Consider the following 23,366-nt stretch of genomic DNA (forward strand, 5'->3'; position numbering starts at 1 on the left):
CGCGTCTAGGGTGGAGCAGCGGTGGGGACATGGCAGCGTGAGGGGCTGCAGTGCAGGGGCAGGAGGAAGGGCCTGTGTCAGGGTCAGCCCCACTGCCCCTGTGGCGGCTTTGAGACCCTCAGAGCGAGCGGGTGGCCAAGCGGCTGGGGGAGGAGCCGGGGGGACTGGGGATGCTCTGTAGGTAGTGTCTAGCTGGCCCACGCTTGTAGCCCTTTCGCCTTCCACGAGGATGGACACCTTCAGGTGGCCACTGTTCTCCTGGTGGTAGAGGCCCAGCTTTTCTCTGGGCTTTCTCCACTGACTTCCACTCTGCTGGCAGCAAGCCCTGGAGCATGAACAAGCACCTTTCTGCTCCGTGTCTCATCATCAGGGCATAAGAATCCTGCCCCCAGTGTTCTGAGTGTTATTTCCAAGCCCTCCTGCACTCTGTTCTTTCAGATCTCCTTAGGTCAGGAGCTGGCAAGCTGTCCCCTAAAGAGCCAGGGAATAAATACCTTAGGCCTGTGGCTGACCAGCAAACTGAGATATTGTGTGGATGCTTCCATGACCACCTCAAATGTCACCATTTAAAACCGTGAGCACCGTCCTTAGCTCTCTGGCCGCAGAACGCCCGCAGCGGCTGGAGCAGGGCATAGGCTCTGATTTGCCAGCCCGGCTGGGTTCATCCCCTTCTGGGCCTTTCCCCCACCTGCCTTCCCCTCTTCCTGCCTCCTTGTGGCGCTTCCTCATTGGCAAGTCTTTCCTCTGCAGCCAGCGCTGTCGATGGACGCCACTATTTGTATTAAAAGTGACTTTCTCCATGTCTATGGGCAGTGATGCCTTGTTGCATTGGGGGCTGGGCAGACTGGGGTCTAAGCTCACAGCTGTGGTCCGCACTGGGCGGCCTGGTTACTGACTGCTCAGGTTTCCCTTCGGTGAGATGCTGCCGCGCCCAGAGGGCCACCCGGGCGCGGGCAGCTGCCCTTTGGTTCCGGTTCTCTCCCTCTGCCGCTGCTCCCCTCAGTCTCGGACCTTCGGCCTTGGCCTGTCCTGATGAGACGCGTCCGGCCTGTGGACTCCGGCCCCTCCCAGTGCTGCCTGTCTGCCGTGTGCCACCTCTGTGAGGTGTCTGTGGGCATCTCACACTGATGTGTCCCCTCCAACCTGCTCCCCTGTAGTCTTTCTCCGTAAAGGGCAGTTCCAGTGACACCAGCCAAAAACCCTCAGGGTTAATTTAGCTCTTCCTTTTTTCTCAAATCTCATCTGAATCCATTGACAAGTCCCGTCAGCTCCTTCCCTCTGCTGCCCCTCTGGTTCAGGAACCTCCCACCTCCCCTTTCTGCTCTGTCTTCGTTTCCTTGGAGTGTGTCCCTTAGCAGTGCAGTAGAATGGCCTTTTAAAAGACCTGGGTCAGCCCCCATCAGCAGCTCCCCTTGCAGGCAGAGACTAACAGAGACTTAGCCCTTTGTGATCTGACCTGGCCTCTGGGGCGTCCCTTCCAGTGCCTCCACCCTGTCCGCGCCGGCAGCCACAAGCTTGCTGTCCCCCGCCATAGGCCAAACCCATTCCGACTTCAGGGCGTTTGCTCCTGTCGTCTCCTCTGCCCTGATACTCTTCTCCAGGGTGGCATTCCCTCATTTCCTTCAGCTCTGCTCACAGGTCACCTTCTCGGTAAGGTGGCCTTCGTGAGCACTGTGTATAAATTCCCCCACACCTCCTTTGCTGCAGGCCCTGCTCTGTGACCCCGAGGCAGGTCTGTAACTGGCACACCAGAGATGCATATGCTTTTGATGGGCGTGTTCACTGCTAGACACTTGGTCTCCAATCATTATTTGCAGGATAGAGGAACAGTTTCCATACATACTGGAGTAGTGTGTACAATCCTCCTTGAGCTGGTTCAGCCCTTCAGGCTTTCCTCTGCCTCTTGATGGCACGCTCTGCCACCATCCCGTGGCATCCGGTGCCTTTCTCTGTCCTGGGTTACCCACTCTGGATTCCTGTACCAGGGATGGTGGGTATCATACCAACTCCATCCAGTCAACAGGAGACCCTCAGAATTCCAGGTCACTTTTAGCCCTTTTGAACGTGTCTCCAAAGTAACTGCTATTGACCCCCTGGAGGCACCTCTCCTTATTTGGGGGTTCCTAGGGTCCAGAGTTCAGCAGTACTCCCTGGGAGGAGACTTGTGTGCTTGACCTAAGGCTGCAGGGGCTCCACAGTACCAAAGGCAATATATGTGGGTACACCTTGGGTGCTGGACAAATCAGTTACCGTCTCTGCTGGGTCTTTTCCTTTTTTGTTTTTTTGATGGGGGAGTAATGCTGGAAAAAGGATTAGTGTTGATGACATTTGGTTTCCACTCACTTGATTGTGTCTGCCTCAAGTGTGCAGTGTGTGACCGTGAACCTTTTAGTTTCTAGATGAACCCCTGGATGATTAAAAAGGGGCAAAAGTAATGTGTGCTCATGAAAAAAATTTCAAGCAGACTAGAAAGTATAAAGTGAAAAGGTACAAGTCCCGTGTTCCAGAACCGAGGTGACAACTGTCCTGTCTCTTATGCACCTATCCATATTAGTGTTTCTTAACATGTGCATTTAGATATTAGAAGCATCGATTTGTCAAAAAACCTGTTGTCATCATGGGAAGAAGTTACAGATATTGCCAATGAGCTCAAGCACCTGGAAGTCCTTAATCTCAGGTATGAACTGGTGGCTGCCTAACTGCACATGATATAAAGTCCTAATCTCTCCTGCTCCTTCACAGCATCTCTGTGGGAGTGAGGCAGGGTGGACAGCCGAGTTGAATTTATCTAAATTTAACGTATTCTTTAATATTCTTTGATTCTAGTTTTTTAAATGGTTAGGCGATTCATTCATAGGGAATGTGTTTTACTTTTGATTAGACCGAACATTCGGTTACCATGTCAAACTGGAAGGTCTTCATGTTTTTTACAAGCCTGACCATAGAAGATGGGCCATCTGGGTACCTTGATATTTAACTGGGGAGAAGGAGATGTGATTAAAGTGCTTGTTCATTCTGAAGCCTTTAACTGCTTTAGGAATGAGTTATTTCAGTGGAGGTACTGTTTAATTCACTTCTGATAAGGGCTTTTCACGAGCTCTGTATTTTGCTAATGTTTGCCAAGCCTTCTTGAGTATCTGATTAGTTTTAATCTCAGGAGCTAACTTTCCAAGGGCTCAGCCAGTCTCCCCCTTTCACGTCTGAGCCAGCCTCACACATACAGGTGAGTTGTACCTGACTCAGGCAGGTTCAGCAGAGCGGATAGACAGGCCTAAATTAATTATTCTTCCAAACAGAGCAAAGAGTATATTTTGACCCATGGTATCACCTCCTCTAGATATAAGGTTTAATGTGCTTTATTTAATGGTATTTTCCTTCAAAATGACAAGATATGGGGTAACTTCTGAGATTAGGATCTTGAGAGGGAACTTAAAAGGCAGCAATTTATTTCATCCATACTGACAGCAGGATCTGTTCAGAAGCAAAATTCTAGCCCACAATCCAGCACATCTGTAAGACTCTTGAGAGCAGGACTGAATTTTATAGCATCCAGAAGAGCAGCTGACCTCATAGATCGATGCCTGAGCCTCGTGTTACAGATAATCTGCAGCCTCACCTGGCAACGTAACCCTATGAACACACCTTTTCATGTCAGATACCAGTGAATTGTGTATTGTAACTATTAAAAATTAGGTAGTCTTGACACATTTTGTTTTTAATATAATTGCATTTTAAGGTTGAAACAAACCAAACCCCTCATGTTAAATCCCAAACTGTTGCCTTCAGTGACCATCTCAGTTGGGCCGCCTCTGTCGCAGCAATAATAAGCTCATCGTGTCTTTTTTTCTACACAGTGAAAATAAACTAACATTTCCCTCGAGTTCACTATCTCCAACTGGAACATTTTCTACACTGAAGGTTTTAGTCCTTAACCGGACAGGAATAACATGGGCAGAGGTAATTATGTATCTTTGGTTTTGTTGTTCAGTTGGTCAGCTGTGTCTGACTCTTTGCTTTTTACCCAGTAATAAGTAGTTTTAAATTCTTGGTTAAATGAGGGAGTGAAGCCCAGTGCTGGCTTTGTTTTAATCATCCTGTTATCCAGATAATAAGGTTCTTTTAAACAGCCTAACAGAAAGGGGTTACAAAATCCTTGTAGTCAGTAGAATTTTCCATTTCTGAATCTGTCCTCTCTTTCTTGGCTCTTCTAGTTAGTTCTGGTGTCTCCTGAGCAGTCTACACAAAATGCATGCCAAGCTTTCAAAAGCCTTTCAGCTGCCCGACTGTTCTTAGGGCTGAGGCTGAGCCACAGAAAGGTTCTCATACCCTTTTCTTGTTCGGGGTTCAGCTCCTAGAAGCCACTGCTCAGGTACCCAGCTGGGTTTGAAAGCAGACTCATGAGTCCTGGGCCGGGCAGCCTCTGGAATCTAGATCTGGTGCTACTGGGCTGGGTCAGAGGTTACTGACCCCACACACCGAGAACACTGCAATTACAAACTGAGCGCGGCTCAGTGCACCCCAGCCAAGGTGTGCATCTGTGAGGTCCCGCCAGGGGCCTCTGGAGAGACAAGTGGCCGTGGCCTTGCCCTTGGGCCGTCCACGCCTCCACCACCTGACTTCTTCCTTAAGGGCTTCCCCTTGCAGAACAGGAAGGAAGGGCACAGTGGAGGTGGCAGTCAGCGTCCAGTGAGAAAATGTAAAACTAGTTCTGGAGAAAGTTTGTCCCATTAGCACTTTCTCCATAAACCCAGATTGGCATCGAGACATGAGGAAAGTGTTTAACATCAGTTTCCTTCTGTTGGTTAAGTGAACTGTATCCAATAGTGAGTGTGCTAAGCCACTGTCTCCAGTTCCGCTCTGTGCAGGTCAGGATTTGCCTGGATGATGGCAGATGCCCACCCTGACGGGTTCTGGGTGCCCGAAGTGTGTGCTCCTATGGTGCTGAAGCTCGGTCCCTTGACACCGTAGTTAGATCAGCTGTCCACCAGCACTCCTGGCCTGAGACATAATCAGTAACAAAATGTCCGAAGGCGTTTCTTTCTAAAACAGGAGCCAACCTGGATTCCTGTGGCAGTTCTGGTAATAAACACACGGGGGGTGACTGAGGCCTCTGCACCCTGACCTGAGTCTCCCTGCAGGTGCTCTGCTGTGCCTCTGGCTGGCCTGTCCTGGAAAAACTGTACCTTGAGTCTAACGACATCGTCATTTCGGAAAGGTAACCAGGGTTTGCATCAATGCATCTGTCACCATTTAGCCATTCTTTTTGTTTTCAGTTCAAAACATTTATATTGAAATACTAGTTTTTCCAAACATCAAGAGTAAACAGATGTAATCACATTCTCTGAGAAGTAGCTGTATATCATTTAGTCATTCTGAATAAATAAAGGCTCCTAATTATACCTAAGTAATTTTTAGAAGAATTTTCAAATAAGAAAAACACCTCCTATTCATTGCCCCCCCAAATTAGACTGTCAACTCAAACTTCACTAAGAGGTTCTGATTGAGGAAACCCCATCAGAGTAACAGTTTTACGTTAAATATTGTTAAGCTTTGATTGTATTAGTTTTACATAAACGTATGTAATTTCTAAGTGGAAGTTCTGTAGGATGACCTGTAAGGATTAAAGAATGGATTTTAAATTAGCATTATCTGTTCAAGGTCAGTGTACAAATGTACAGCCCTCCACGCCCCCAGTTTTGAGTCCACAGATCCAACCAACCACACATCAAAAATACTCAGGAAGAAAAAGTTTTCAGTTTCTTAAAAGCCAAACTTGAATGTGCCGTGCATTGAAACTGTTTACATTGTGTTAGGTGTTTTAAGTACTCTACAGGTTGTTTACAATATATGGATGATATATGTAGGTTATAGGCAAACCTGTCATTTTATATAAGGGACTTGGCATCCTCAGGTTGTGGTATCCTTAGGGGTGCTGGAACTAATTCCCCAGGGATACCTAGGGATGACCCTGTATGTGAAAAATCTTGTTCTTTTACGTCAGTTAAATAGGTTGTCGCCTAATCCTCCTCTCTTGTTGATAACATTAGTGTGTAAAATAAACATGGACAAGTTTATAGCAAATTCTCCAAGGAGTCAAATGAATGAAATTACTGTTCAGAATGACTCTTTATTATATAGGCAAATACAGTTTTTTAAAAAAACTTTTAATTTTGGATTCACATACATTTATAATAAATAGTAGCCAGAGATCACCTGTACCCATTCCCCAGTTTCCCCCACTGGTAACATCTTGCAGAGCTATGGTCAATGTCACAGCTACGACACTGGCCCAGTCAAGATAGGAACATTCCCATCACCACCAGGATCCTTTATGGTGTCTTTTATAGTTATACCATACACTTACCTCCCACCCCACCCCCACACCTCTGATGTCTCCTTAACACCAGAGGCAGGTATTTTAAAGCTGTGTCTTTGAAAACAAATCTGTGTGAAAAATTTTTTATTTTCCATACAGGCCAACTGATGTTCTACAGACAGTGAAGTTGTTAGACCTTTCCTCTAATCAATTAATTGATGAAAACCAGCTGTTTCTAATAGCATATCTGCCCAGGTAACCTGCTCCTAAAATGCCTGTTACAATAGAATTTAGTAGATTTTTAGTGAATGGATCCTATGCTGTATATGCTTTCTCAGTGGAAATATGATAGTGATGATGGAAATCCCAAATTCAGTTAATTCCCTTTGGGAAGTTTTTATTTGAATTCAAGAATTGACTTGTGAACCACGTAAAATGTAGTCTATGCCTGTACTGTAATAGATACTCGAAGGATGGATATTTTGGCCCTGATGCTAATATCAAAAGTTTTCATTCAGTAAGCTTTCGGAAGTCCACGTCTCTTTCCTCTCTGAGACCCATTTAGCACCTAGCACAGCAGGAGGCACCGGGTGTTGTTTTGATGACTCAGAATCCATCAGAATGTAGCACAGCAAGTCTGCTTCGTGTGCCCTACATCGGACTTCGTGGTTCCTAAGCATTCACACAGGATGAAAACCTAGGGTGCAGGAAAAAATGCACAGATCTAGTCTGCTCAGATAGCACGTAGCATTTTATATTGTTCTGTGTAATCAAATTGAATGTTTTTACATTTCAGATTAGAACAACTAATCCTCTCTGACATTGGAATTTCTTCTATACATTTTCCGGATGCTGGAATTGGTACCTAAGATTATTCAGTCACCCCTCCCCCAGCTCCCCCAACCTTCAGCTTTCTCTTCCTTCTGCTGTGTAACTTAATTCTCTTTCTTCTAGGGTGCAAAACCTCCATGTTTCCTTCCTTGCAGTACCTTGTACTAAATGACAATCAAATAGCGCAGGTAAGAGTGTCTTCAGAACATGTGCACTGCGTTATTACTTATTTCCACTCTCAGGGTGCTGTTTGTAGGCTCCTGCTCTTAAGGAGTATTTTAAGTTGAAAGAGAAACACTTCCTCAGAGTGAAACCCCTCATATAAGCCCATACGTCAGCTTCCACGGCACAGTTGTAAAGTACCTGGTCTTCCTGGTGGGTGAAATTCCTTGTCTCCGATGGAACTGGGGGCTTGCTTTTCTGCTACTGGTTCAAATAATCTGTTGAAAAGTTAGCCTGAAACATGTTTATCTTCATGTGTTTTGGATTTTTCAGTGGTCCTTTATGAACGAGCTGGATAAGTTGCAGAGTCTGCACGCACTGTCCTGCACGAGAAACCCCCTGACTGAAGGCAGCAAAGATGCCCAGACCACGCGGCAGTTCATCATTGCCAAGATTGGTCAGCTGAGGACCCTGAACAAGTGTGCGGTGAGTGCCAGTGTCCTGGGGAGGTGTTTCTTAAACTGGAAACAAAATGGTCCAGTGTAAAGAGACGTTGGAGCTGAGGATCATAAAGGCAGTCAGATATCGTTTCCTTCAAATGGTATTATCTGTGTGCATTTTGAGTCATGGCAGTTCTTTCCGGATGCCTGCAGGGGAAACCACTGTTCAGCTGCCCCAGTCCAATTTATTGTCACTTGAGCAGGGTTGGGCGGCGGAATACAAGATACTCTCTCAGTAAGTCAACTACTCCAGCCCAACAACCTCATGCTGTGGCCTTGGGCCTCAGGCAGGCACCATTCAGAAACTGGTTCATGGGCAGATACACTCATGAAGAAAAGGATAAAACTGAAATCCGTTGTTCTTTTTGAATAAATTCGTGGATCTGTGAATGTTAAAAAGGAAAGGTAGAAATTTGTCTTATTGCCTCAGTTTGATTATTCTCTCCGGGTAGGCAGTGGAGGACAGGGTGCCAGACACACATATTAGAAAAATGCTTTAATAGATTTGCTTTTTTCTCATATCCCTGTAGATTGAACCAGAGGAGAGGCGTGGTGCTGAGCTCGATTACCGAAAAGCATTTGGAAATGAATGGAAAAAGGCCGGGGGACATCAGGATCCAGAGAAAAACAGGCCAAACGAGGAATTTCTCGCAGCCCATCCTAGATACCAGGCACTCTGCCTCAGTACGTACTGCGCGCCAGGGCCCTCGCCTGGGGGTTTCCCGTGGGTGTTAGAGGAGGTCCTCCATGTTGTTGCTTTTCTCCTTTGGGCCTCTAAATGGACAAGAGGGGCTCCTGCAGCTCGCCGGGAGCAGATAATTAATTAAGCAGTTGTGTCTAGAGAAGGTACCTCTGCAGCATCTCAGCGGGGGAGGAGGGGAGAGCAGCTCTTCACCAGAAGCTCGCCTCCTCATGTGCTCAGCCGGCTTTCAGTTTCAGGAGCGGGTACCACTTCCTCCTGTTAGGAAGGGCAGGAAGGACTCCCGGTCATCCCAACCCTGGCTCTACCCTGGGGAATGTTTTTAATGAAGAGCATTTAATGTGGAACCTAGTCACTGGTATTCTTTGAAGCTCTGCAGGTAATTTTAATGTTCATGAGAGTTGCACGTTGTCTTCCTGAACACTTGCCCATCCTGGCACCTGGTAGGCAAGGCACTTCCTGACCTGCTCCAGCCTCGACGCTCTGACTCCAGGGTTCCTTGTCCCTGATGTACTTTCCATTTTGTTTTGACTTCATTTTTATTCCAAATTTCACTTTTATGCAATTTTCTCTTTTATATCCTTCCTAATATGAAAGAGGAGAGTGAAAAGGTTGGTTTGAAGCTCAACATTCAGAAAACAAAGATCATGGCATCTGGTCCCATCACTTCATGGGAAATAGATGGAAAAACAGTGGAAACAGTGTCAGACTTTGTTTTTTTGGGCTCCAAAATCACTGCAGATGCTGATTGCAGCCATGAAATTAAAAGACGCTTGCTCCTTGGAAGGAAAGTTATGACCAACCTTGATAGTATATTAAAAAGCAGAGACATTACTTTGCCAACCAAGGTCCGTCTAGTCAAGGCAATGGTTTTTCCCGTGGTCATGTATGGTTGTGAGAGTTGGACTGTGAAGAAGGCTGATCGCCGAAGAATCGATGCTTTTGAACTGTGGTGTTGGAGAAGACTCTTGAGAGTCCCTTATACTGCAAGGAGATCCAACCAGTCCATTCTAAAGGAGATCAATCCTGGATGTTCATTGGAGGGACTGATGCTAAAGCTGAAACTGCAATACTTTGGCCACCTCATGCGACGAGTTGACTCACTGGAAAAGACTCTGATGCTGGGAAAGGTTGGGGGCGGGAGGAGAAGGGGACGACGGAGAATGAGATGGCTGGATGGCATCACCGACTCTGTGGACATGAGTTTGAGTGTACTCCGGGAGTTGGTGATGGACAGGGAGGCCTGGCGTGCTGTGATTCATGGGGTCGCGGAGAGTCGGACACGACTGAGCGACTGAACTGAACTGAATATGAACTCACTGCATAAACGCTTCAGGCTGAAACATCTTTGAGGAAGAAAAGCTGCCTGTGGGAATTGCTTTCAAATTACTGCATTAGCTGGCCCGATTTCCTGGCCACTTGAGGTGAATTCTAAATCACTCGGGCAGGGAGGTGAAGATCTAAAGCTGCCCGCAGGTATGGCTCAGGTCTCCCCCTGATAACACAGAGGACAAAGCAGACACTGGCAGGGTATTTGTAGCCCTTCTGTCTGCTGCCGTGGTCTGACCAAAGGTAGAGGAGGAGGGGCTGCCCTCCTGCCTTGCGTAGAGGCTGCCTTCCTTGGCAGTGTACCTGGCTTCCAGTGGCGGTTCTAAGCACCCAAGCCAGCACTCCGCATACTGGCTGAAGCCTGGTGACAGTGCCCATGAGTGGAGTTTTTCTCAGGACCCAGAAGGACAGGAACTGTGACCAAAGGTGAAATTTTGCGTCTAAGGATCTGCAGGCACAGCCTCGTCTCACCGGTCTCTCGGGATGGTGTCTCCCAGGATCAGTGATGTGACACGCAGATGACAGGACGGTTCCAGGCTTGGAAGCGGTTGCTGTCCATGTCCTTCCCTCCAAAAAATACACTAACCAAGTAACCAGAGTAAAGGAAGCAGAGCCCAGGTTCCCATCCCAGCCGTAGCTGGGTTCACCCTGGGAAAAGAAAAGGCTAGGTTGACACTTACCTATACATTTCTTCCCCCCACCCTCAACAGTGGCCTTTCGGTTTATCATCCTTCTTTTTCTTTTTCATTTCTTCTTAAACAGAATATGGTGCACCTGAAGATGGGGAACTGAAAACACAACAACCATTTTTGCTCAAAAACCAGCTATTAAGTAAGAACCCCACATTCAAAGACCGCTTCTTTATATTTGAGTCCGCAGATGCTAAAACAGATGGTGATGAGTGAAAGCCACTCAGTCAAGTCTGACTCTGCGATCCTATGGATTATACAGTCCATGGAATTCTCCAGGCCAGAATATTGGAGTGGGGAGCCGTTCCCTTCTGCAGGGGATCTTCCCAACCCAGGGATGGAACACAGGTCTCCCACATTGCAGGTGGATTCTTTACCAGTTAAGCCACCAAGGAAGCCCTGATGATGACCTAATAAGGCTTGTTTGTTTCTCTTAAGTAAATACTTAGACATGCACTTTAATTTTTAAAGAAATGATCTCAAACATACCTAAATTCTAATGTTGAACATGTTAGCAATCCCCATATTTAACAGTGTTATAAATGTGGGAAGTATCTGAATAGTGAGTTGAATTGTGATTTGGAAATTCATGAACTTAAAAATCTAGGAACCTAGGTAACTGTTGGGAAAGAAGTACTTAAGGGAAAAAGGAAAGCAGTAGAATATTGGTCCAGCTATTTTTGTTGCTGTGATTCAGTGAAGTAGTAATAGAAGGAATTTTAAACATCAGTAAGTCCTGTTCTTTTAGTGGGATCTGAGCTGCATTCTTTGGTCACTGCTGTTAATATGTGTATGATTTAAACCCTTCCTCCAGGAGGGCTCAATTAATGTCAGTTAATCTTTTTACTTTCAAGCACTGAAGATAAAATATCCCAATCAACTTGATCAGAAAGTCATAGAGAAACAACTGCCAGGTAAGAATGAATGTCTGTCTCCCTTCTTTCTGCTTTTGAGTCGCTGGCCCTCCCATGAGGCAGCTGGAAGTAGAACAGTTCATTCAAAATGTGGGCTTGTAAGTGTTCACTAGTCTTCTATATTCTAAAATACAACTGATCATGCTAAAACTACTTCTCCTGCATGCGCCTCCCCCACCAAAAGTTCGACTCTCCCGTAACTGCTTGGCTTGTCTAGAAAACAGTTTTGTTAGAATCAGGAGCCAGCCCGTATGTGTGGTTACTTCTTTACCCAGAGGCAGGAGCCTAAGGGCTCACCCTTCAGGGGCTCCCACAGGCCCTCTGCTGGCTAGTTCTCACAGGACTGCTCTGGGGGCTTTTCTGGGCCAGAGAGACAGTGGCATTGGCTTGAGTGCTTGCTACTCCTTACCAGTCAGGAGCCCCTGCAGAGACAGCTCGTGGACACTGATTAATGGACACATTTGAAACAGTTTTCTGTCAAAAGATCAGTGTAACTTACGTTTCACTCAAAAGAGAGAGTCTGAATCTTACTTGTTTCACAGTTAAATACTAAAATATAAACAGCTTAAATTTAGCATAGTGAGGATTTGAAGAAATAAAATATTGTAAATGACTCTAGTGAAATACCTTTCTATTTGCCTGTCAGTGCAGTGAATTCACATTGATTTTTTAATTCATTTTTATCAAATAAAACAAGGTTATCCTGGTATTCCTGGATACAAAAATCCTGGAGGGTTTTTGTTGTGCCCAAAGAAGTACCTTTATGATTGAAAACCATCATCTTACCAGTATTGCTCCATTTTTCCTTACTAGCAACCCAATTTCTATTCCTGTGACATGTAATTTTGCCACTGTTACATAATGCTGAATTAAAATTAGTGGTTCCCCTTCATTTTTTTGTTTTCAAACTTAAATACCGCTAGTAAGGACCCTAATGGGAACAGACAAGTGAAAGAGGACCAGAACTTTTTGTTAAAATAATTGATTTTGGACATGTTTGCATTTTTCCTTCTTTTACATGAAATCAACTTGCGGGAATGCTCAGGAATGCTCTTATTAGGTCTGTGTTCATCTAATTAGGGCTGTCCTTTCCCCTGGAACACTCACCATGTTCATGGGCTGAGCTTTATTCACCTTGAAGCAGAATTAACAGATTAGACTAATATGGAGAAATTATATATAATAATTATGCTGTAAGCAATTTAAATCTGAGTTGTATATTCTCTAAACTCAGCAGCTGTCGGAGTTATTAACCCACTGAACTGAACTGAACCACCCTCTGAACAAGGAAAGTCAGTCCACCTAAACCCTTTGAAAGAACAAGATTATCACATATTCACAAATCAAAGAGCAAACTATGTTGATCGACATTATAAATGTCCATTTAGTGTCTGTATTCAATACATAAACAAAAAAGGCAAGTTTTTATTCTAAAATAAAGATAACATTTATTATCACAAGTTGCATAAAGACACAGCTTTTACAAAAATGTTTGGTAGAAAAATATTTTTCTGAATACATGTGATATCTGTAGGAACACCCCACTATTGCTGAACCTCCAGCTTCAGAAAAACTCTCTCTCATAATCAGAACATCCAATATTTACCACAGCCCATCTTTGGAAAGAAGTTCATAGTGTTTTCTGAACAAACCAAAGCATTTCCTCATTGAGTTATATCCCTGGGCCCAGTGGTGCCCTGCACACGTTACACACCACAGTGATTACAGACTGGGAGCGCTGGACAGTGGGGCTTGTGGATCAATAGTCTACACACCTCACTTTACAGAAGAGGAAGCTAAGGCCAGAGAGATTGATACAAGTCCTCACTGAGCCCAAACCTGACGCCAGCATCCTTTATGTAATCACAGGTTTAAAAAGTTAATGATTTCACTCACGTTCATTTCTGTGCTGAGAATGATTTCTGGTTTATTCAGAATAAGGAGGAAATATTAAACACCACGGACATGATATGAAAAGTCATCATCAAAGGGCACTTAGGTCTGACCTCAGCTCCATTTTCCCACAGCCTCCCAAACAAGCCCCTAAGTGGTGTGACATCCTGATCCGGTGGCCCGCGTCGGGGCCTGGCTGTTACTTGGGTAAACTGAGTACGGAATGACAGTGACAGCTCTCATTACCAGTGTGGTCTTGGCACGTGAGCACGCCTTATAGGCAGCTGTCACCTGAGAGAACTGGTGTTTTTTCTTTTCCTTGACAGAATCCATGACAGTTCAAAAGGTGAAAGGCTTGCTGTCACGTCTCCTCAAAGTTCCTGTGTCAGAACTTCTGTTGTCCTATGAAAGTCCCAAAGTAAGTTGCCCAGAAAAAAACGCAAAGTCAAGCTGAGTTTCCCACAGTATGACACACTGTTAAGCTAAGTCTTCATGTAACATGGTTTGATTCTGAATAGAAACCCTAAATCTTTGTTGGGGTGTGTGTGGGTATATATGTTTTGTCACATCTGTCTTAATCACCTCCACCTCTTTGCTCTAATTTTAGATGCCGGGCAAAGAGATTGAACTAGAAAATGACCTACAGTCATTACAGTTCTATTCTGTGGAAAATGGAGACTGTCTATTAGTGCGATGGTAACAGCCAACTCATAAAATTCAGAGGTTTGATAATGTATCATGACTGGGTTTCACTGAAAATAAATGACTTATTGGGACAATGCTTTCCAAAAAAAAAGAGGTTTATAACTTGCCCTCAGTATAGAATAGCTGTATTTTTCATAGGGAAGAAAACATTTCTAGGCATGTATATAATAGCAATAATAAAGGCTTTGCACCTACTAATGATTTTCAGATTTTATTTCATAGTTCATGACTATAGAAGATGGAAGTACTAAATAGAACCTCACTAGTCTAAAAATCTGAAGTTAATGATGTATTCATAAGATCAGTATTAATGGAATCCTCTATTCATACTATTGGTTTAAGAGATTACTAAAATGATGTGGCTGATTTGGGAAAATCTTTAAACTGAAGAAAGCATATCCTCTGTGTAATATATATGCTATGATCTCTCTTCTTAGTTGCAGTTTTTAGAGTACTCACAAAAATTATGTGCTTTTCCCTCAGTTATACCCTAAGCTGAGGGAAGATTACCAGGTCTGATTGAAATTCACTTATATTAGGTAAACATTTTACAATGGAAGAAAGCAAAATTAATTGTTTCATCTATTTAGAAATATCTTTCCTATGGCATTAAAACCCTGAGAGGTATGATTTTACTTAGATTCATAAAACTTTAACATTAAAAAAAGGAGTATTAATACAGCTGTGATCTTCAGGATTTATGTTAAATGGCAAAACAATACTTGGAACTTGGTCTACTTAATGAATGAATTTAAAACCAAGGTCCAGAACTGAGAATTACAGTGGTTCCTTTTCAGGTTGCCCACTTCATTCAGAGATTTACAAAATCTGACCTGATTTCCAGAAACCCCCACTTTGGTGTAAGTGACCACAGGTCACACAGCATGAGTTCTTTTTGGCCTGTAATTATCCTACTTCACTATCCAGAGCTAGTCTGCATTCCAGGCTGAAATTCAGACTAGAATACTCAAGATTTCTGAACTAGGCCAAGTTTTAACCAAAATGATAGGTAATGAATTACTAACTAGAAATGATGCAATAGGACTCAGGAATATTGTTTTTGTAAACAATTTGGTATTTTTCAAGTCATCTTCCAATATATAAGTAAGTTTTTCTCGCACTACAGTTATCTGTTTTTTAAAAAGGAAATTTTGTGCAAATGTTAAGAAATACCACATTGGTGAAAAGTGAAAGTGCCAGCCGAGAATTATCCTGAAACACCGTATAATCTGCGGCCAAGCCTCAGGCTTCCGCTCAGCCGGTCATTTGCCTGCCCTGACCTTTAACACAGCAGATCGACCTCATCATCCTCTTGATTCGCACCGACAGGGGTCACCGCAAAGCTCCTTTAGTCTCCACAGCTGCGCGAGCTCCTGCGGAGAGTACTGCGGGGAAGACAGCATTCCTGGTTCACAGGTCTTCTCACAGAGCCACAGGCTGTCCTGTCGGAACACAAAATGCAGGCTGAGCCCCTGCTGCAGCCAGAACAGGTGTTCACGGGCGCTTCCAGAGCCCCGTGAGGTGGCAGTCATTTCAAAGACGAGCGCGTGTGTGAACGCACTCAGCTTGGGGGTGCAGGGAGAGCACACGGCGAGCGCACGGCAGTGACCCTGAGCCTCTGGGACAAAGAAACTGTGGGAGTCACAAACACAGTTCCGTCTCTGCTGCTGGAGAAGAGCTGGCCTAACAGCACTGTGAACAGCAGCAAGCGTTCTGGAGAATGGTCACGGTGTGAGGGGCGCCGTACCAGCGCTTTCTAGGTGCTCTCCAGTTTAGTTCTCACCATAACCTGTGAGATAGGCATTATTTCCTTGTCATAAATGAGAAACTCAGAGTGAAGAAACTGCTCCAGGTTACAATGAAGTTCACGCTGGTAGGCCGAGTAGGAAGGGTTAAAATGGAGTCTTATCAGAGTTCAGGTTCTCACCCACCAGCCTGCTTCCCAGCTCCATGGACTGGCTTCTGTCTCCAGTAATATCGCAGAGCACAGATCCCATTCAAGAACATAAAAAGGTGGGACATAATAATCAGACTCCTTCCCACCGGGAGCTGTGGCCCAATGGCTGAGCACCTCCAGGGGGATTCAAGGAAATGGGAGGCTTTCTGTCTCCGCCCTGACCCTAGAAGGATGGGCCAGGGAGGGTCTCCCCTGCGCACCTGGAACCACAGCCCCCACTCAGGTGGGCACGCTGCTGGGTCTCATTCTGTGGAGCCGTCTCACGGCCAGGATCTGAAGTCAGCCAACTCCTGAAAGTTTTAAAGCTGCAAAGAACTGAATGAAGTGTATAAAGATGTATAAACACTTCACTCATTGTGGGTAGGAGAACTTCCATTTAAAACACTTCCTTTTTGGTTTATGAGACCCTGGCCAATGATAGTGAATTAAATCAAGTACACAGTTGTTATGACACTAGAAGACTTTCCATTCACAGTTTCTGCCCAAAGCTGGATAAGAGAAACCTCACTTACCTCTTCCCAGCCCTGCAGCTAGCCCTGCTCAGGCTTGCTCACCTGGTATCTTTTAGGTCCTATGGCTGCCATCCAGATGCCCATGCTTACATCTTCACCCTACACAGGCCCCAGAAGGTTCAGAAAGTAAAAATTTCAGTGTTGTCTCATCAGTAAAGACAGTGCCACACCTACTCCCACATGTACTCTCTGTACTTCTTTGTTTTCTAATTAGTATGAAATGCTGAACATGTTTTAACACTGATGCACAAAGTAAAAGCTACTGGTCATTATTAACATGAAGCATACACACCACAGTGAAGTGAGACTACACACTAAGCAGGCAGCCAGCCCCTCCTGCGTGGACCTTAAACTTCCAGCACCAACATGAGAAGGATACTGTGGACCTAAGACCCAGGCAGAGCTGTTTTACTGACACTGTCACCAGAATCAGCAAAAAAAAAGCTTATATTCATAAGAAGGAAGACTAAGCATGCTGAAGACTAAATCTTTACACTCCTCCGGGGACTAAGCCTTTAAATACAGGCTGAAAACATGAGAAGTATGTTCAAAGATGACTTAGTAATAAAATTTACAGCCAAGGTTTAAGCAATAGAAGTGTATCCCTAACATCTGAGGGCTGCTGATTCCTATACAGAAGGAATACCATATATTCCCCAAGGGAAGCTGCTCTGCTTTTAGGGCTGAAATACTAGGTCGAGTTAAAAAAAAAAAAACACCTGCTTGATGAGTGGGCTTTTAATGAGTCCTTAATTACCTGGTAGGTCTTCAATCTCCCCGAGTTGCCAGCCAGCCAGTGGACGATGTCCCTGGAGATAACATACCCCGACCCACACGCAAAAGCAGGGTATGCAGGGCTGGGGTACTCCAGCTCCTGCCACTTCCCGGTCCGGTCAACTGCCCAGTTCAGTCTGAAACTGAGATTCAAAGTGAGTCGGCTTCTGTTGTTCGGACACGGGTCCTACCTTCCACTAGCTAAGCCTGAGTCCTTAACTGACACTACAAAGGAACAAGTTACAGAAGCAAGGAAAGGAGAGAGGTTATTTTCTTTAGTCTTAAGGAATTAAAAATAGTATTAGTGGTATTTTTTATATAGAAGACTGGTATATTAAATTCTCTCATGGAGTTTCCGAATCATCTTGCATAGATATATTTAAAAAAAATGAAAAATAAATTACCACTCCATATTTAGAGACATAGCAAATGGTTTCAGAAATGTATCATACATTTAAGGAATAGCAGCTTCTAATTTCAGTGGTACTTGTAGGGTATGGTGATAAAAGTCATGTTAATTTCCCCCCTTCATTACATTAGACTGAGGTTTTCCATTTAAAAGTTTTTTCCCCTTTAATTGTAAATTAATAAAACACAGTAACTCAGGATCCTAACAGGGAAATTTCCTATCTCAACCATATTTTTTTCTTAACTACATGTGCTCAGTACATGAAATGAACATCGATGGGCTAACAATGTTTAACTTACTTTCCCCACCAAAAATTAGGCCCATCCAGATTCTTGAGGGCGATTCTATTAAACACAGCTTCCAAGTCTATATAACAGTCGTCATCTGTCTTTAGCAACAAATCAAAGCTGGTTGTTTCCACAGTCCTGTTGGCGAAAAGAGGGATACAGAGTCAGGGCTCCCCTCTAATATCAAGAACATCTGCCCTAAGAGAAGACTGCTGCTGCCGACAGTCCTCACTCAGCGTTAGCAAAGTGGCTGAGCAGACGGGTGCCGAGCCGATCTGAAGAGGTGTTAAGGGAAAAAAACACAATGGAAACAAAGATTTGGCTTAGATGGAACATACAGTCAAACGCTTCTCAGGCCTTGCGCAGGTCAGGCCGGCATGTCTGTTAAGCAGCAGAACTTTGCCCCTTGCATTCCTAAAGAGAGGCCCAGCGTGAGGGGACAGGTGCCTTTCACAGAACACTGGCACACAAAAGAATGTGTTCTTTGCTGCTATATATACTATACTCAGGTGTGTTATGGTGTTTAAAAAGCTGAGTTAAAACACTGAAATACATTTTCCCTTAGAAACGATCTTCAGTATTTCAGCCATCACAAATGGCCTTCTGGAAGGCACAAGAGGGTGATTTCATTTATCTAGACATGAAAAAGTATATAATGGCAACTACAGACAAAACTGACTCTTCAATTTCACACTGCCAACTCCTGTACCTCTTTGTTAACAAACCCAGTCTTCATAAGTAAGGACCAGTAAGATGACAGAAATTTGAACTAAAGAAATCTGGAGAAAAAGTTTCATTAGGTCACAAAATGGTGAATTTTAACAACAGATCCACAACCAAAAGCATAACCCTATGTTTCTAAAGTTTTATTTTCAATTAACAGCAGAAGATACACATACTATTTACTTGCTAGTCAGAAATAAGCTTCCATGATAACGGCCACTGAGGCCACTGATGGAGCCCTGGATGAAGATGAATGAAGAACAAAGCTGTCACTGCAGTGTGGAGGGAGACGGGAGGAGTGGGAAGCGGGTCTGGACACAGCCTGTTAGCAGGTCACTGCAGTGTCCTGGCAGACATGAAGGCCCAGAAGAGACAGTGGCAGAGACTAAGATCACAGAGAGATGCAAGCAGAAAAGACAAAACCTGAACTTCTACAGTGGAGAATCAGCTCCCTGTAGAAAGCCCTAGAACTCCGCAGTCCTGGTCTCCACCACCTGGGCCTCCAGTTGCCCTGCCTCACCTCTTTATGGCCTTGCTTTGGCCCCACCAACAGGAGCCCCATCAGTGGCCTCAAGCTAAAAGAAGGTTCTTCTTACTACAGCTGTCAAACTTAATCCTGGTATTCTGGGCATACCCACACTTCCAACTCTTATTTATAGCTGCCCTCTATCCACAAGAGGACTCCAAAATTATACTGACTTGCCCCAGCTATGAAACTACAGAAATGAATGTAACTGTCTAGCCCTCAGAACCAGAAGCTGGTAATTCCCATGAGCAACAGAGAAGGGCAGAAGGGACAGGCTTTGGGGCTCATCAAGCAACAAGCTCTCTGATAAAGTTTTTTTAAAAAAGACAAAAGATGTGAGTATACTTAATGTGTTTGATCTAGACAGAGTTTGAAGGTTTTACATCTACAGTCACAGTAGACAGTATCAGAGGCTCAACAGAGAGTTATGAGACTCTAGAGTAACTGAGCAATATTAACAGCTACTTGTATTCAATTAATAAGTTACTAGATACTTACTGTTGGTATTAAAAGGAGTTACAACCAAGACCCAAGAAATACTGGAGGGTCTGGGAAGTAACAATATGGTAGACTCTAAGGGTTGTTGAATTTTATCTTAATAAATGTTTTGGAATCAGGGCAGGCAGTTTTCCAATGAGTGGAGGACAGAACAGAAATATAAAGTGGATGTTCAGCTGAACAGAACTCAGATCAGTAACCTGGGTGTGAGGGACTGTAAATGGGAGTTATTAGGTGGGCGGGGATGAAAACCACTTTCAAAGTCACCGATTTTCACCTAATGCTGGCTCCAGACAACTACGGAAAAGTAGGAATGACTCAAAGTGAACCATCTTTTACCTTGCTTTTGACTAATAGCACTCACACTATGGATCTGCTGAGAGAAACAAGAAGGCAGCATTTCAGAAGATTAGTCCTCACAAAGAACTAGGGTAGGATGGATCACACCACAGGTGCTCAGGGCTCTTAGGTTAGCTCGTTTAAAACATCTCAGTGGTTTGATGTTATTGATAAACTGCTTCTACAGGAAAAGAAAAATAAAACAACACCGACCCAACATTTTTATAACATACCATCTATAGAAGTTCAGTAATTTTGCAGGAACATTTCGGTAAGTGTCGACAACATCCACAAACACAATGTCATCATAGAGGCTGCTTTCTTCCTTTAGTAAGGCATCCTCCTCGTGGAGATTATGTATATGATCGAGAAGTCTTCGAGGGCGAGAATGAAGGGTTTTTAAAAGAGCATCGCCTTCTAAAAAGAGAGTTGGAAAAAAGAGCTACTGCAAGCTTAAGACCTAGAACTTGTAACATTATCACACTAATACTCCTCCCAAGGCAACCTAACAGAAAACATTTGTTAGGAGTTTTGAGGGAGGGAAACCAGGACTCCGATGCCCTGCTGGTGGGAGGATAAACTGAGGGAGGGGCTCACTGTGGGGAGCAACTCAGCAGCACCTGGTTAGGCTGAAGGTGTCCGACTGTGTGACACACTAAGTCCAATTGTAGATGCATTCCCAGAGACATTATTTTACACGTTCACAAGGGTATTTATGGCAGCACTGTTTGTGACAGTGAAAAATGGAACCAGTCTAAATGCCTACCAATAAGAGAATGGCTAAATCATGGTATATTCATATAATAGGATACAACAGTTAAAAACATTAACCTGCATAGCAGCACTACTCACACAGCCAAGACGGGAACAACCTAATGTCCACTGACAGATGAATGGGTAAGGAGGACATGGTGCACATGTACAATGGAGCACTGCTCAGCCACAGAGAAGCATGGCAGAGCCGCCTGCAGCAACGACATGGTGCACATGTACAATGGAGCACTGCTCAGCCACAGAGAAGCATGGCAGAGCCACCTGCAGCAACACGGATGGACCTGGAGGTTACCATTCTCAGTGAAGTAAGAAAGCAAAGGACAAATTCCACTTACAAGTGATATAAGTATCACTTATATGTAGACTCTAGAAAACAGTACAAATGAAATTATTTACAAAACAGAAACATTCACAGACATAGAAAACAGACCTGTGGTTGCCAAGAGGGAAAGGTAGGAGAGAATGGGATAGACTGGGAGTTTGGGGTTAGCAGATGCAAGCTGTCTATATATAGAATAGAGAAACCACAAGGCCCTACTGGGCAGCACAAGGAACTATATTCAGTATCCTGTGATAAACCACAATGGGAGGGAGTGTGAAAAAGAAGCATGTATGTATATACACACACACACACACACATATATATCTCAGCTGAAACACTTTCTGTACAGCAGAAATTAACACATTATAAATCAACTATACTTCAATAAAATACATTTTTAAAAAACCAACCTGATCTTGGATGTTAAGAGGAACAGCACTAAGAAAAAATGCTGAGTGAATAAACGTATTTTGCCAATTGCTATCTATACTACAGGTATAAATTATGAACTACTTTAATCAAAGCTCTATGTTGTGAGAGTCACGTACATATGTAGTAGAAAGTAGGACAGTGAGACTGGGAAGGATGCACACGAGCTTTAGGACTGTGGTGTCCTCTCTGAGGGGAGCAGGAGGAGCAGGGGTAGGAAGTCCTAGGAGGGAGGGCCTTCTACTGTATCTGAAATGCTTCATTTCTCCAAAAAAAAGCAAATATGAAAAAATGTAAACATCTGTTAGTTCTAAGCAACAAGGACATGAGTGTTTCTTAATAGCACTATTTCTGGATTATCTCTGCTATTCCATAATAAAAATGATTATCAATGTGCTTAAAAGACATTTTAATTACCATCTCACAAGCTAATGAATCATTTGTCACATTTGTGCACGGATTGTCCTCAAATAAGGCAGCAGTTCTTTCACTGGCACAGGATTTTGTCAACTTAGAAAATTAGAAAATCTCTGAAAAATGACAAATGGGTGGCTGAGTGGTGGGGGAAGGAAACTGAGAAGTAAGTAATTTAGTGCTCCACTCTAACTGCAGACAGACTGGGGGCTGAAGACCTGTTTCTGATTCCCACCTCTGCCACTGTCTGTGGGATACTGGACACACTGCACGTTTCTGGGCCTCAGCACTCTCCTCTGTAAAAGGGGGAATTGGACTAAGTCTGTGGTTCCCAGGAATGCTTACGGAATACAGATTTCTAAGCCCCAAGTCCAGAGGTCTAGCAGGGCCCAGGAATCTATTTTTAACCTGTGACTTCCTGTAACTTTGATGTAGGTGGACCACAAATGACCCTTTGAGAAGCACAGGCCTAAATGGTCTTGGGTCCCTTCTCAATTCTTATCGTAACATCCTGTTACTTTAAAGGTAAGGATAAATATACACAATTTAAAACTTGAAGGAAAGTAGGAGTGTCATAAAATTACGGCAATAAGAAAATGGTTGGTAACGAGCAGAAATTAAATACAGGCTTTTTCAGTAACAGATTGTACACTTTGGCTTAGATTGCATATATCTGGAAACTGAGTATACTATATGTGTGTTTTACATCTGACCATCTGTCTAGATGCTATCTACAAGAATCATACAGTTTACAGCCTCTCAAACTTTATAGAGGCATCAAATCCATCTAGCAAGCTTGTTAAAATACAGGTATCTGAGCGCCAATCCTGAAGATTCTTAACTCTAACCTGAGGCAGGGCCCAGACAGAGATGCTAACGCCCAACAAAATTTGAGAATTTGTGTACCACGTGATTCTTATAAACAGCACATAAATTCTCAGATTAAAAAAAATTATAGTCAGCTTTTCAGATATATCCAGTACATGAGAAGTAAAATCTATTCATTCTAGTTCCTTTACCCTAAAACTGAGGTATTTCTCTCTTGTCTGAAAGGAATTTTTCTCACCGAAACCTTAATCCTTTAGCCTTAGAGAGAAAATTTAAGATAAACAGTTGTTCAAGGCACAGTAGCTGCTCCCTGTAGAATAGTTCAGTGCCAGAAGTCTAAAGGGCCCCTCAAGTTCTTAAAGTCTCCTGATGGTACAGAGTTGACATAACTGGCACAAGAAAGAAAGTTGCGAGACATTAAGTCAGACGGTGTGTACACCTGTACCCGCCCCCGAGTGTGAGCTGTTTTATGAACCTGGCCTCCTGACCTGAGTTTTCCCCAGCTGACCCATTAGCTAGTCTCTGGTGAGCTAAG

The 23,366-nt window shown here is 43.9% G+C and overlaps 2 protein-coding genes across 4 annotated transcripts in view; one reads left to right on the forward strand and one right to left on the reverse strand.

Annotated features, from left to right (window-relative positions):
- TBCE (tubulin folding cofactor E) overlaps positions 1-14,237 on the forward strand; it is a 79,750-nt gene extending 65,513 nt beyond the window's left edge. For all 3 annotated transcript variants that reach the window (XM_055425768.2, XM_055425769.2, XM_055425767.2), the window contains 12 exons: positions 2,578-2,677; positions 3,855-3,957; positions 5,139-5,215; positions 6,476-6,571; positions 7,113-7,177; positions 7,271-7,335; positions 7,643-7,795; positions 8,340-8,493; positions 10,601-10,669; positions 11,382-11,441; positions 13,661-13,752; positions 13,942-14,237. In XM_055425768.2, the coding sequence (XP_055281743.2) occupies positions 2,578-2,677; positions 3,855-3,957; positions 5,139-5,215; positions 6,476-6,571; positions 7,113-7,177; positions 7,271-7,335; positions 7,643-7,795; positions 8,340-8,493; positions 10,601-10,669; positions 11,382-11,441; positions 13,661-13,752; positions 13,942-14,034 (1,127 nt within the window). In that variant the 3' untranslated portion in view covers positions 14,035-14,237. The remainder of the gene's footprint in view (positions 1-2,577; positions 2,678-3,854; positions 3,958-5,138; positions 5,216-6,475; positions 6,572-7,112; positions 7,178-7,270; positions 7,336-7,642; positions 7,796-8,339; positions 8,494-10,600; positions 10,670-11,381; positions 11,442-13,660; positions 13,753-13,941) is intronic.
- Positions 14,238-14,377: 140 nt separating this feature from the next.
- Positions 14,378-23,366, reverse strand: part of B3GALNT2 (beta-1,3-N-acetylgalactosaminyltransferase 2) — a 57,636-nt gene continuing 48,647 nt past the window's right edge. Inside the window, exons 8-12 of the mRNA XM_055425772.2 lie at positions 20,298-20,481; positions 17,991-18,116; positions 17,266-17,425; positions 16,551-16,607; positions 14,378-15,481 (exon numbers count right to left, since the gene is read on the reverse strand). Of these exons, the coding sequence (XP_055281747.1) occupies positions 15,344-15,481; positions 16,551-16,607; positions 17,266-17,425; positions 17,991-18,116; positions 20,298-20,481 (665 nt within the window). The 3' untranslated portion in view covers positions 14,378-15,343. The remainder of the gene's footprint in view (positions 15,482-16,550; positions 16,608-17,265; positions 17,426-17,990; positions 18,117-20,297; positions 20,482-23,366) is intronic.

Source organism: Moschus berezovskii, chromosome 12, assembly GCF_049115385.1.
Source record: "Moschus berezovskii isolate FMDL1 chromosome 12, NW_MosBer_1.0, whole genome shotgun sequence".
NCBI lineage: Eukaryota > Metazoa > Chordata > Mammalia > Artiodactyla > Moschidae > Moschus > Moschus berezovskii.